The 14,814-nt window shown below is 46.1% G+C and overlaps 1 protein-coding gene across 2 annotated transcripts in view; it reads left to right on the forward strand.

Annotated features, from left to right (window-relative positions):
- LOC144790978 (cytochrome P450 2J4-like) overlaps positions 1-14,814 on the forward strand; it is a 287,604-nt gene that overhangs the window by 154,244 nt on the left and 118,546 nt on the right. For both annotated transcript variants that reach the window (XM_078665598.1, XM_078665597.1), the window contains exon 5: positions 12,048-12,224. In XM_078665598.1, the coding sequence (XP_078521724.1) occupies positions 12,048-12,224 (177 nt within the window). The remainder of the gene's footprint in view (positions 1-12,047; positions 12,225-14,814) is intronic.

The following is a 14,814-nucleotide window of genomic DNA, read 5'->3' on the forward strand; positions in this document are numbered from 1 at the left end:
TATTTATTTAAAATTAGTTCCAGGTTTAAGCATTGATCTAAGGTACCCCTTTTAGCTCTGAAACCATATTGTACATTTGATAAAATTCCCTTCCCCTCTATGAGCTGGGTCAGTCTGCCTAATAGTACTCTACCTAAGATTTTAACGCTTGAATCTATAAGGGATATGGGCCTATAACAGGCCGGATCTGTCCTTTGTCCTTTTTTAAAAATAGGTACTATGGTAGACTTTGTCCAACTAATAGGAAAAATGAGGTCCCTAGTAACATTAAAAATATTTGTAAGGATCTTGGTACTAAATTCTGGGGCACTTTTGAAAAAATCTGCAGGGACCCCATCGGGCCCTGGTGCCTTTTTACAGAGTGTATCATTAATCGCTTTCTTAACCTCCTCCGAAGTGAAAGGAGGGATTCTAATTGTTAGTGATTGCGAAAATAGCGTCTCGCAATCTGAAGGGATGTCAGGGTGACTGTAGATTTTACTAAAATGTGTCACCCATTGGTCGTCTGGTATGATACAATCTGCTCTCTGGTTATCCTTTCCCGCAAAATATGGGTGATTTATGATTGCCCAAAATTTAGCACTATCTCGTTGTGTTTCAGGCAATAATAATTCACTCCAGGCATCATTTTTTATCTCAAATTTCCTAAGCCTGATAGCGTGATTGTATTGCTTCCTCAACATAGCTATCTGTGCTTTGTCTCTTGGTTTGTTTTTTAAAGCCTTTAAGAGAATTGAGTGAGCCTTAGAGCAGCTTGAATCGAACCACCTGGGGCCCCTGGTCCTGTCAGCCTTTATCTTTACGGTTAGATCTAAATTAACCTGACGACAAATGGCATCAAAGGCCTCAATCAGATTAGGGCCAGGGTTCTTATTATCCAGACAGATTGCAACCTCCCCCTCTACCTTTGCCAGGGTTTCCTGTAAAAAGGCAATAGGGGTCACTTGGTCCCATTTTAATCTTCGATTCTGGTCTTTTAAGACTAAATTTGTCGCACATAAAATTTCAGCCTTTCTTTTTCCCAAGACTCCTTGAGATATAATCTCTAAAATCACAGGATTGTGATCACTAAAAGCTGTGGTCTCTACCATATAATTAATAACTTCAGGTAGAAGGTTAGACGATAAAAAAATATAATCTATGATTGTGCCCGTGCTATTGCCTACATATGTCGGTGCCCTCAGGCCTATAGGGCAACAAGACGACTCATACAGATTAAAAGTGGCTAAGAGCAATTCCAACATCTGTCCACGTGATGTGTGTTCAAAATGTGGTGGGGAGGAATAAAAAAAGAGATCCTCTTGTTCCAAGTGGCAATCCACTTGGCAGGGATGAATGTTGAAATCTCCCATAAGGATCACCTCGTACCCATATGTACTGTTCTCACTGTGGGTAGACAGGAATTCCTCTAAAGTTGCCAAATGCTCGTTAATAGTTTGACTGACAGGTGAATTATAAAAATTAACTAATACTATGGGAGAGGAGTTTGGCAGGGTTAATTCTACCGCTAAGCAGTTAGTTGAGTTGAAATTGATGTGTCTTGGCTTTCCTTGAAGATCTAATGAGATATAAATAGCCAAGCACCCCTTTGCCCTTCCTGCTTTACTAGGGTCTGCAGGAACAGAAAAATGGGAAAAACCATCCAGAACCAGGCTGTCTGATGTTTCCCATGTCTCTTGAAAAGCAAGAACATCGTAGGAACTAATTATATCCAGCCAATGCTTATTATTTAATTTGGCTCTAAGGCCAGCGATGTTCCAACTCATAATTTTGCAAACTCTAATTCCTGCAGGACTCTGTACTAATGAACTAGAAGCCGGCAAAAGGTCGTCGCCTCCATTATCTTGTCTTGGAGAGAGTCAATCGTTATGATCCATGAAGGATAATGGAGCATAGCGGTTGAACAAATGGAGGGGTTGTGCAACCGGGTTAAACTGTGCTGGATAACGGTGATAACCTGCTATATTTTGCCTCGATTCCTGATCCCATCTAAAATTCAAATCCCAATTGCTATCCCTCCCCAGGGCCGGGGTTCTTGGATAAGTAACGTTCTGCTGTTCGCCATAAAAAAACTTTAAAGTCAGGGGAACAACAGTACCCCGTCTGCGTTGGGGAGGAAAGATATTAGCAAGAATATTGGGAAGAACATCATTTGAAGAGAAACTCACTGCCACGCAGTCCCCTTTGAATTTTTAGGTCGGTTTCCCAACCAGGGGACCCTGGTTACTGACTTGACGACGCTAGCCAGATGGCGCTTTCCCCCTGGTGCAAACCGTGTATTACTGGTCAACCAGTGTAGGGCCTTACTGCTAAGAGAAGTAGGGCTTTCCACTGCTCCCTCTTCCAGTGGAGGCACATTTGCTAAGACTAAGACCACGGGTGTGGCTTCTACCAAAAATTGTAGAGGGTCTGATGAGTGAAATTGTGCTGATGTAGTATTTTCCCTGGGGGTTATATCTATGGGAATGTTAACTGACAAGGGGCCCTCTCTATCGACAGTAAGTGTTGGTAGTTGAGATGGTAATATATCCCTTGGTAATTGATTTAACACATTTTCAGTTACAACATCTCCAACAATATTTCCCCCTGTATTATTGCTTAGGTGTGTAACTAGCGTGGTTATATTTTCTATCCCACCAGCAACCACATTGTGAAAGCCACTCAACTTCTTAACCTCTGCTTGCAGCTTATCAATTTTTGACATTAAGGGTTTGATGAGAGTATTAATTTTTGTCTCGAGGAAATCTGTAATTTTTTCATAAAAGGCATCCTCAAGAGCTAATTTTGTTGTATCATCATCATCGCCAATCACTTGTTTAGCTTTTGGAGTGGTAACCCTCTTCCGTTTAGCACCTGAGCGAAGCCCAACCCTCTTTGGCGGATTTTTAGTACAAAGTCTTCGTGGCCTAAGGCCGTGTCTTGTGGGAGACTGCTCATCCGGTAATACACAAGTCTGTTTTTCTAAATCAAGTTCAGTGCCCATGTCTATATTACCCTCGGCCTCCTCATATAATAAATCCTCAGGTACTGGGGTAACATTAATAGATGTATCAATCGAACCTTGGGAGATGGGCCCGCTAGAAATCTCCACACAATGATCTTCTTGCAAGATAATGTCATCAATCAAAGTAGATGTAGGGGGTGACAAACATCTCATATCAGGTGATTGGCTCAGTCCTAAGGATTCTCTTCTCTGCACGTTAATTTTCTTAACAGTTTGCACCAAATAGTTATTAATGGTGTTGGTCTGAACTTCCTCCGGTTTCTTAGGCATAGTGTACACTTTGCACACAGAACCAGTGTTTAAATAGGAATAAATGGAACTCGAGGGTAAGTCTTACTTGTAAAATGACTGCAGCAAAGTTTTCATCAGCGTTTCTGGCCCAGCCCAGCCTTTTCCAGCCGATGAGGGCCGTAGAGGGCCCGCCCTTTGCCCGGGCTTAGCCCCGGGCGTCCCGCGACGCGGGGCTTCTCCGCGCTTTATCCTTCGCGTTGGCGCTCTCTGGCGCGGGTGCATCACCCTAGACGCGCCGCCGCGTGGCCTGCCAGGTACTGTAGTCCCCCGGAGCGGCGGCGCGGAGTCAAGTGCCTTCCTGACTCTTGGCGGTGGCGGCTGAGGCGACAGGATACCTTCCCTGCAGGTAAGTGACTCTCGGCGGTGGCGGCGTAGTTCAAATGTCTCCCCCGCTCTGCCGGGCTTCCCCGCGCTTTATCCTTCGCGTTGGCGCTCTCTGGCGCGTGTGCGTCACCCTAGACGCGCCGCCGCGTGGCCTGCCGGGTACTGTAGTCCCCCGGAGCGGCGGCGCGGAGTCAAGTGCCTTCCTGACTCTCGGCGGTGGCGGCTGAGGCGACTGGATACCTTCCCTGCAGGTAAGTGACTCTCGGCGGTGGCGGCGTAGTTCAAATGTCTCCCCCGCTCTGCCGGGCTTCTCCGCGCTTTATCCTTCGCGTTGGCGCTCTCTGGCGCGTGTGCGTCACCCTAGACGCGCCGCCGCGTGGCCTGCCGGGTACTGTAGTCCCCCTGAGCAGCGGCGCGGAGTCAAGTGCCTTCCTGACTCTCGGCGGTGGCGGCTGAGGCGACTGGATACCTTCCCTGCAGGTAAGTGACTCTCGGCGGTGGCGGCGTAGTTCAAATGTGGTAGCCTGAGGAGCTCAGATGACAAAATATACTCACTGAGTAGACTGTTTCTCCTAACGTCTAAATAAGAATAGACTTGGCTAAAAGAAGAATCTTGGATGAACAAGGTAAAGCTTGTGGAAGTGCAGGACAGAATAGTGCAAATAGGTATCCTGCTTATCCAATACCACCATCCAGTCTCCTGGGTCCATGGCAGAATGACTTGGGTACAGAATGATATGCAGCATCCATTGATCGCATAAAGTAAATGGTGATACATCCTCCCACCGGGCAATCGTTAGCTGCCAAAGGCAAATTAAAGCACTTTTGGGGCAGCTGTGGAAGAGGGAGCCAGGGTTTGGATTCATCATTGCACCTGAGACCCTGGATGCCATTGGACTAATTCCAGATCTTTCCCCAAAAGGACTGAAAGATCGATTGGTGCTGAAGCCCATTCTGACGCCGCCTCTATGGGTATCCCCTTCCAAAGCCTCAAAAGGGGCACAGTGATTAGGGGTGTCTGGTGAATCGGCAGAGTTAGGCCTAGAGTGCAAGTAGTGTCTTTGCGCTCACTGAAACTTTCTAAGTCTGAGTCTTACTTTGCTCCAAACAGCCTAGAACCATCAAAGGCAAAAAGAACAATTGATGGTCAGAATGCAGAACAATGTCATACATTCACCCCAGTACAGAGATCTGGGCCTAAATCCATTGTTTTCTTGCTCACCATGCCATTCAAGTTTGGACCCAGCCATATGCAAATCAGTCTTGACCCCTTCGCCCAATGGGACCAGTCCAGCCCGAACTGTCAGGCCAGGTCCTCCCAGGACTGGAAAGAAGCATCCTAGGACCGGTTTCGGGCTTTCAGCCCTCATCAGCTAGGATAGCTTGACTCCAGTGGCATGGAGAGCACGGAGCCCAAGTCTGGGCATACCCGTCCCACTCGGGGTGATAAATGCAAAAAGAACCATTGAGGGACAGAATGTAGAACAATGTCATACTTTCACCCCAGTACAGAGATCTGGGCCTAAATCCATCGTTTTCTTTCTCACCATGCCATTCCAGTTTGGACCCAGCCATATGCAAATCAATCCTTGACCCTGCGCCCAATTGGAACAGTCCATCCCAAACTGTCATGCCAGGACCTCCCTGGACCGGAAACAAGCATCCTAGGACCGGTTTCTGGCTTTCAGCCCTCATCAGCCAGGATAGCTTGACTACAGTGGCATGGAGAGCACAGGACCCACGTCTAGGCAAACCGGTCCCACTCGGGGGTGACGAATGCAAAAAGAACAATTGATGGTCAGAATGCAGAACAATGTCATACATTCCCCCCAGTACAGAGATCTGGGCCTAAATCCATTGTTTTCTTTCTCACCATGCCATTCCAGTTTGGACCCAGCCTTATACAAATCAGTATTGACCCCTTCGCCCAATGGGAACAGTCCAGCCCGAACTGTCAGGCCAGGTCCTCCCAGAACTGGAAACGAGCATTGTAGGACCGGTTTTAGGCTTTCAGCCCTCATCAGTTAGGACGCTTGACTCCAGTGTCATGGAGAGCACGGAACCCAAGTCTGGGCATACCCATCCCACTCGGGGTGACAAATGAAAAAAGAACCATTGATTGACAGAATGTACAACAATGTCATACTTTCACCCCAGTACAGAGATCTGGGCCTAAATCCATTGTTTTCTTTCTCACCATGCCATTCCAGTTTGGACCCAGCCATATGCAAATCAGTCTTGACCCTGCGCCCAATGGAACAATCCAGCCCGAACTGTCATGCCAGGTCCTCCCTGGACTGGAAACAAGCATCCTAGGACCGGTTTCTGGCTTTCAGCCCTCATCAGCCAGGATAGCTTGACTCCAGTGGCATGAAGAGCACAGGACCCATGTCTGGGCATACCCGTCCCACTCGGGGTGACAAATGCAAAAAGAGCAATTCATGGACAGAATGAAGAACAATGTCATACATTCACCCCAGTACAGAGATCTGGGCCTAAATCCATTGTTTTCTTGCTCACCATGCCGTTCCAGTTTGGACCCAGCCATATGCAATTCAGTATTGACCCTGCACCCAATGGAAACAGTCCAGCTCGAACTGTCATGCCAGGTCCTCACTGGACTCGAAACAAGCATCCTAGGACCGGTTTCAGGCTTTCAGCCCTCATCAACCAGGATAGCTTGACTCCATTGGCATGGAGAGAATAGGACCCACTTCTGGGCAAACCAGTCCCACTCGGGGGTGACAAATGCAAAAAGAACAATTGATGGTCAGAATGCAGAACAATGTCATACATTCACCCCAGTACAGAGATCTGGGACTACATCCATTGTTTTCTTGCTCACCATGCCATTCAAGTTTGGACCCAGCCATATGCAAATCAGTCTTGACCCCTTCGCCGAATAGGAACAGTCCAGCCCGAACTGTCAGGCCAGGTCCTCCCAGGACTGGAAACAAGCATCTTAGGACTGGTTTCAGGCTTTCAGCCCTCATCGGCTAGGATAGCTTGACTCCAGTGGCATGGACAGCACTGAACTCAAGTCTGGGCATACCCGTCCCACTCGGGGTGACAAATACAAAAAGAACAATTGATGGTCAGAATGCAGAACAATGTCATACATTCACCCCAGTACAGAGATCTGGTCATAAATCCCTTGTTTTCTTGCTCACCATGTTGTTCCAGTTTGAACCCAGCCATATGCAATTCAGTCTTGACCCTGCACCCAATGGAAACAGTCCAGCTCGAACTGGCATGCCATATCCTCTCTGGACTGGAAAAAAGCATCCTAAGACAGGTTTCAGACTTTCAGCCCTCATCAGCCAGGATAGCTTGACTCCTGTGGCATGGAGAGCATAGGACCCACTTCTGGGTAAACCGGTCCCACTCGGGGTGACAAATGCAAAAAGAACAATTGATGGTCAGAATGCAGAACAATGCCATACATTCCCCCCAGTAAAGAGATCTGGGACTAAATCCATTGTTTTCTTGCTCACCATGCCATTCAAGTTTGGACCCAGCCATATGCAAATCAGGCTTGACCCCTTCGCCGAATAGGAACAGTCCAGCCCGAACTATCAGGCCAGGTCCTCCCAGGACTGGAAACAAGCCTCTTAGGACTGGTTTCGGGCTTTCAGCCCTCATCGGCTAGGATAGCTTGACTCCAGTGGCATGGAGAGCACGGAACCCAAGTCTGGGCCTTCCCGTCCCACTCGGGGTGACAAATGCAAAAAGAACCATTGATGGAAAGAATGTAGAACAATGTCATACTTTCACCCCAGTACAGAGATCTGGCCCAAAGCCCATCGTTTTCTTTCTCACCAGGCCATTCCAGTTTGGACCCAGCCATATGCAAATCAGTCTTGACCCTGCACCCAATGGAAACAGTCCAGCCTGAACTGTCATGTCAGGTCCTCCCTGGACTGGAAACATGCATCCTAGGACCGGTTTCTGGTTTCAGCCCTCATCAGCCAGGATAGCTTGACTCCAGTGGCATGGAGAGCACAGGACCCATGTCTGGGCATACCCGTCCAACTCGGGGTGACAAATGCAAAAAGAACAATTGATGGACAGAATGCAGAACAATGTCATACATTCACCCCAGTACAGAGATCTGGGCCTAAATGCATCATTTTCTTGGTCACCATGCCGTTCCAGTTTGGACCCAGTCATATGCAAATCAGTCTTGACCCTGAGCCCAATGGGAACAGTCCAGCTTGAACTGTCATGCCAGGTCCTCCATGGACTGGAAACAAGTATCCTAGGACCGGTTTCAGGCTTTCAACCCTCATCAGCCAGGATGAAAATCTTTTTCTAGAGCTGATATGTACATCTGTAAGAGATGTGGGGGAAGCAGGGCATACTGCATTTGGTAGAATTCACCAATCAGGTCATCAGATCCCAGAGTTATTCCTGGTGCTATTTTCTAGATTAATTCCTTTACATAATGCACACTAATTGTGAGGTTTATTGCCTGTGTCTGCTCAGTGGTAATGGTCTTAATTGATACCTTACCCAAGTAGGCAGCATTCTCAGCTGGAAAGGCTGTGTCTGATTTTCTGTGTAACATGATGTAGTAGTCTGCAAACACTTAATTAATTCGATTAGGGTATAGATGGGGCCACCGGATGATTTTTCAACTCAGCCATGGTTAACCAGGCCAGGATGCCACCTGACCAATCGCCTTTCATGTGGATGTGTATAGTTGCATATTTCTCCCTTTCCTCACTGAGTCTGCCAATTACCTCAATGCAACAGCGTGCCCACTCCAAATTCTTTGTTTCCTCTAGTATATTTAGCTTCATCGCTAAGATTTTGCAATCTCCAACCACTTTTTTAATACAACCATCCCTAATGGCCAATTTAATGGCCTCCCATTCCAGTAACGAGTCTGAAGTGTACTCTCGTTTTCCTGAAAATATCATCCGCTGGCTCTTATAATTGTTTTTATGAAGGCTCCTTCTTCTAAAGTGGTGCACTGTAACCTCCAATATAGAATTTTTGTGCAATACACAATCCAGGAATTGCATAGGATCAGTAGATTGTGGTCAGGAATTGTTCTGTTCTCGTATTCTATGTAGGTTGTATCATATTGCATTCTGGTATTTCACAGAATCTGGTCTTAGCTAACGTATGTTAGATGTGTACTGGACTCTAGAAAGACTAGTCATATTGCCCAAGGTGCAATCTGTGCCATGCATTCATTAATGCCCATTGTGCCATTCAGCCTTGCATATGCTATATTGATCTACCTGCTTGTATGTTGGGAATGGGAAGTGTGAACGGTCCAAAACAGTATCTAAGAAGCAATTCTAATCTTCGCCTAGCAGCACTGAAACTTGTAGCTATTTAGATAGCATAAAGGATATCGCAGCCAAGAACTTAGCAGGTTATAATTTTGGATCAACTATGCCACCTGACATCACGTCCCTGCTGTCTGAGTGCCCTGTAATCAGAATGAATATACTCTTCTCATCTATGTGTGTTTCTACACTAACAAAATAGATTCCATGTCTTGGGGCTCCTATAGTGTAAATCGTAAATCGTAAATCATACGTTCTTATATAGCGCCTTTTCACCGTAAGGTCTCAAGGCGCTTGCTTTGGGAACCCGTCCTGGCTTTCCCTGCGAGATAACCCCTACTGGGCATCCCCAAGGTGAAGACCAGGCATCCCATCGCGGTGGGGCCATAGTGGAGATTAAGCAAGCTATTGCCCAGAGTTGCAGAGTGTGAACCCATGATTTGAGTAGGCACCGAGGCGAGAATTATCGAGTCCGTGGACATTTTGAGCTCAAGACCCTGCCGCGTCGGGGATTGAACCCTGGTCCCGGGTCTGACCTCTGCATCAGGGTCTGCCTCCTCTAACCGGTGAGCCAAACCTGATGTAAAAAGTTGTCTTCGCCATTTACAATGTGATTCAGATTTTTCTTGGTGGTTTAAATGTGTCTCTTGAACCTATATTAGCACCTCTGCGCTGTTTAAAGGACTGGAACCCGAGCTTTAGATACATGCCCTGCTTGCTGACCCTTACTTGCATATACCCTTTGTGATCATCTGATGCTTACGTATACATCCTGCCTTGAAAGGCTTTTCCAGTCCAGCAGGAAAACAGCCATCCAGTACCCACAGGCAGCCCCCAGCTGCATGATTGCAAAGCAGCTCTGAAAAATCCAAAACAAAAAAAACCCTAAACTCCAATACCCCATTAAAACTGTCCACTTAATGTTTCCACGTGGCATTTGGAAGGGTGATTTTGTGCAGACAATTCTGTCAGATTCTTTTTTATTTAGTGCCTTAGTCACTCAGGATGCAAGGAGGGGGTCTGGGTCAGCAGTTATCTCCTTTCTATAATTATTCAGCACAGACCAAGGACACCTTTGGGCTCGCAAAGGAGAGAACCTTGTCTTGCACTATAATTGTGAGTCTGGCCTCAAAGAGCAGCATATATTGCAGGCTGGCATCTATCAGTCACTTGTTAACTGCTGTGAATTATGCCATTTCTTGTTGGACAACTGGTATGTGGTCTGGAGTGATCTGAAGCCCTGCATTTTCCACTTTGATCGTGCTGTTTTGTGGAACTTTTGCTGGGTAATATCCTTTTCACTGTGCCAGATTGATTGCAGTGGTCACAAGTTTAGGCCGACTGCAATGGAGCACGGGACGGATACAGGACCAAGGCCAGTCTGCTGAAAAATACCTTGTGGTCCTGGGAGTCTAGGTGCAAAGTGCTTGTGTCAAGCTGCAAAAACTGGTACCGAGGCACCATAGATGAGGAGCAACCGCGAAGTGGATGACCATTAACAAAGCTTGGATGCTAGGTAAGAGTCATCATCGAGGAAGCAGCTGTGGCTGCAGAGAACAGCCCAGCAATGCGCCAGTGTTGAGGACAAGGTGGGCTGCGCAGGCCCGGTGTTAGCATTGAGCAGCTTCAAAGGAACCGCTGGTGCTTGCGAGGACTTGTGCTGTGATGCGTCGGTACTGAAGACGAGCTGCATCGAGCTGGGCTGGTGTTGGTTTCAAGCTGCACTGTGCTGCATCAAGATACATGGAGTTGCGGCGACATTGATGAAGCCTGCTATGTCTCTGTGGCTTGACAGGGAGCAAGCCGAATGACCCCTGGTGATTACCAGTAGTACTGGGCCCACAGAGGATATCAGGATTCAGCTGGAGAGCTTGCAGCAGCATATGTTCTTGGTGCAGCAACAGCAGGCCTTGGCTAGCAAAGATGCCCTCGGTCAGCTGAGTAGAGCTGGGGGAGTATTGCAGACTTCACATCTGGGTAGTCTTTCTTCCTGCCAAATTCCACAGGTCCTGAAGCGATTTGAAGAGCTGGATCTGATGGTCTAATATTTATACCTAGTGCCACTTTGAAGTGGGAGAAGCTTCTTCAGTCCTCTCCCTTGAAGTGTGTCTGGAATTTTGTGCCTGCCTGCCCTTGCTCCAGCTTGTAAGGGGACACAAGTGCGAGTGTAAATTCCTTTGTGAGTGCGCTGTGGCAGAGTCTTTGTGATGTCCAAGATTGGTAGGGGACATCTCCGTCCCCCTATCAAGTCAGAAATGGCCCATCATGCCAATACCTATTCCTCCTTTGATTCACTGTCTGGGAGTAATACACAAAGACCAACTGGCAGCTACACCTAGTCATGTGACCCAGTGTATAGTCCGCAGGGAACAAATGGTTAGAACAAGAAAATGCCAACTTTCTAAAAGTGGCATTTTCAGTATTGTGACTTAAAATCCAACTGTACTAACAAAGAGGGTTTAAATTAAAAAACGACTAAACTGGACTCTCTTACCTGCTCCCAATTGTAAGTTATCACTTATTACATTTGATGAGGTAACCCAATGTTATCCTATAGGAGAGAAAGAACTTGCATTAGTGAAAAATGAATTTAAGAGTGTTTCAATACTAGGACATGTTAAAGTTAAAAGTACATGTTCAACTTATTAAATAAACAGCGCTCTGCCCTAAGTGCTGTGTAGAGCCAATCCTATGGGTGACTTATATGTATTAAAAAGGAAGGATTAGTCCTTGCAGAAGCTTTGTTTTGACAGGTTGAAATGGCAGTTTACAACTTCACACATAGGCAAGTGGGAGCAACAATACATGCCGCAGGCCCACAAGTAGCATTTAATTTAAGTCCCTGGGTACATGCAGTATCACTTTACTAGGGACCTACAAATAAATTAAATGCACAATTGGGTGTAAGCCAATTTTACCATGTTTAAAGGAAAGAGCGCAAGTATTTTAGCACTGGCTAGCAAAGCCAAAGGGTTGGGGAAAGACATCCGTAAGGCTGGCAGGTCTAACAGTTCTCAAACTCTCATGCAGAATAATGATCATGTTCGCACACCCATACAACTGTGTCTGACTTTACATCTTAATTGAGAGATAGAACTGAGCATGTTTTTTATTATTTCTTTTTCCAGCTCTTTGATGCTTTCCCGTGGCTTATGGAGCGCCTTCCAGGACCTCATCAAACCGTGTTTCGGCTTAACGAATTTCAAAGCAGATTTGTAGAGGAAGAGATTGAAAGTCACAGGAAGAATGGACTTCCTGAGGAGCCTCAAGACTTCATTGATTTCTACCTGACTCAGTTACTTAAAGTAAGTATTGGCGCCTTCACTGGAGTGGGAGCCTCTTCTGGTCCATACAGGAGGTTTTATCATGGAGATGGAAGAGTAACCTTGAACATTCCATATGTGGCCCAAGATACAAATAATACTCAGTGCACAACTATACAATGCATTCACTTCCTAGATGCTTTTGGGTCTGCACAATTTATGTTACATAACTTTGGACTAAGGCTTGCTGATAGTATTGCATCTCTGAAGCCTACTAAGGCTCAGCCTCTCTCAGTAATGTTTTTGGGACTCATCTTCAGTTGTGTTTGCAAAGTCATGGCTGGTCTTTTGATTTAACTCCACTACAGGAGATCCTGTTAGTGAACATGGAAGTCACCCATCTCGTTCTTTATGGACACCTATACTTGAGTCTAGATCTAAGAGCTTCTGAGCATTTTCATTAAGATTTCTGCTTTACTGGTCTTTCACTTTAATCTTTTAAATGCAGTTACATTCCTGTTAATTCTAATTTGTGGCTGTCACCCCATGCATTTTTTTCTCCATGGACCCCAGTGGCTGAGGTCCAAACGTGTACTTAACACTATCTTTGGATATATGATCTAAACCAATGCTGGGTCATAGGGGTTTATTCTCAAAAGTCAGGCCTCTATGCTTTTGGTTGGCTTTCCATTGCCAAATTTATGTCTTCTCTCGGTCCTTGGGAATGAAGAAACACTTCTCATATCAAAATACTTCAATAGTTACAATCAGGCCAAGGAACTTGGTTCCCATGCACAACTTGTCTAAGTGTGAGTTGTTCTCAGTTATTTTCACAGGAATATAACTATAGTCACATTCTCAATTTGCTTGTGGCCATCAGCATGTGATGGACTGATGGTGAATGCATAAAGTCACCAGGTACCCAGGACACACTTTTGTTGGAGGGAAAATTAATTGTGGGCAGGAGGGATCAGGGGGCTTGGCGCAGCAGCTCAGAAGCCGCGCTGGGGAGACCGTGAGAGAGAACTAAGGGAAATGGCACACCTTAATTTGTAACCGGTGCTCCTGGAACGCTTGCTCTAAAAACAGGAAAAAATGGATATATGAGCCCTGGAGACTGTTTCTGAAAGTTGTACAAGTTTTTTTAGAAGACACAGCTTCTAGAAATATTCAATGAGATCACAAGAAATCACATAGTACTTGGTAATGCTCCTAGCATTCTCTTGAAAGTCGCTTGGACCAGTTTGGATTTACAAAACAGTTTACAGCTGCTATGAGAGAGAAAATATGCTTTAAGTACACTTGTGAGCCTTAAGGCAGACTGCATAGAAAAAGGTTAAGCACATAGTATTGGGAACACTCACCACTGTATATAAAGTCATATCCTGCAAGTACAAGTTAAACACCTTAAATGCAGCAAAGATAAAACAAGGTCAGAGAAAACATAACATTTCAAATGGTGAAATATAACTTTGAATGCAATAAGGAAAAAGCATTATAAAGCAGAATATACAATGGAGGAGCATAGCCTAAGTACATGGAACAAGGGCTATCTCGAGTAACCCCTGGGAAAAACTCCTGTCCGACACTCAAGTGCAGACGCGGAGTAGTTCAACGATATTCTCGCGGACCACCCTTTTATAGTGACCAAACAATGAGACTGTTATTACGTCATATCACGCCACCTCGTATCACATATCTTTCCATCGTCTCCTACGCCCCTGCCTGGTACCTTCCCATCATAAGTGTAGATGTAACCCCTTTCTCGTAATTGTGTGTGGCACGTACGCCAGTCCAGGCTGAGTTCCTGGCATCTTGACTGGAGGTTTGTCATTAATTCATCATACACAGCACAAATGTGTTATTATTACTTTGAAGGGTTCTATTCATGCCTTTATGTGCCAGTCTGTGATACTGATTTGCTACTTTTGTCCTCATTTATCGGACTAGCTTTAGCTGTGGCGGGAACTTCCTCTTTCTCTGTTCACAGCTTTCAGGTGGGGGCCTGGGGTGTGTTGCAAGATTAATAAGGAACTTGACCTTTATCGTTCATGAACCTAGCATACAGTAGGGTGGGGGCCTAAATGAAGGGGTGCCAAGCCACGCAGACAAGTGGAGCTGAGTGAAGCTTGGGTCAGACCTGCTTTCTGCTTCTGCTCCAAGCTGCAAGAAAATGGCAGTGCTCAGGCCAACGTAACTGAGGCCTATAACACTCAAGCCGCAGGGCCTACACAGGGGTTAATGCTGGCTAAGTGATAAGAGTGTGCTTGGATAACTATGCAGTAAAATTATCTCCCTCTGTCATTCCCCCCTCTGGTTCATATTTGAACCAATCAAAACATCATACGAACTGTATACTTAGCTGGAAATGGGGGAAGTGGCCAGGGCGAGTAACAAAGAAGTTGTTCCTAAATCCTCACCTGGTCCTCCTAATCTCTTACACATTGTCTCATAGGGACGTACCAAGTCTCTCCCTGAGAGAAGTGGTGGGCCACCATGTACTGGGGACTGGTACTGACTTTCAGAAGGGACCTGCTCTAAGTGAGGGTCGGAGATAGTACACTCTATGTTCAACACTGCTATCTCTACATCTTCCCCTTGTCCCCTGTGCATACCTGTGTTCACATCTGTG

This window comes from Lissotriton helveticus, chromosome 11, assembly GCF_964261635.1.
Source record: "Lissotriton helveticus chromosome 11, aLisHel1.1, whole genome shotgun sequence".
NCBI lineage: Eukaryota > Metazoa > Chordata > Amphibia > Caudata > Salamandridae > Lissotriton > Lissotriton helveticus.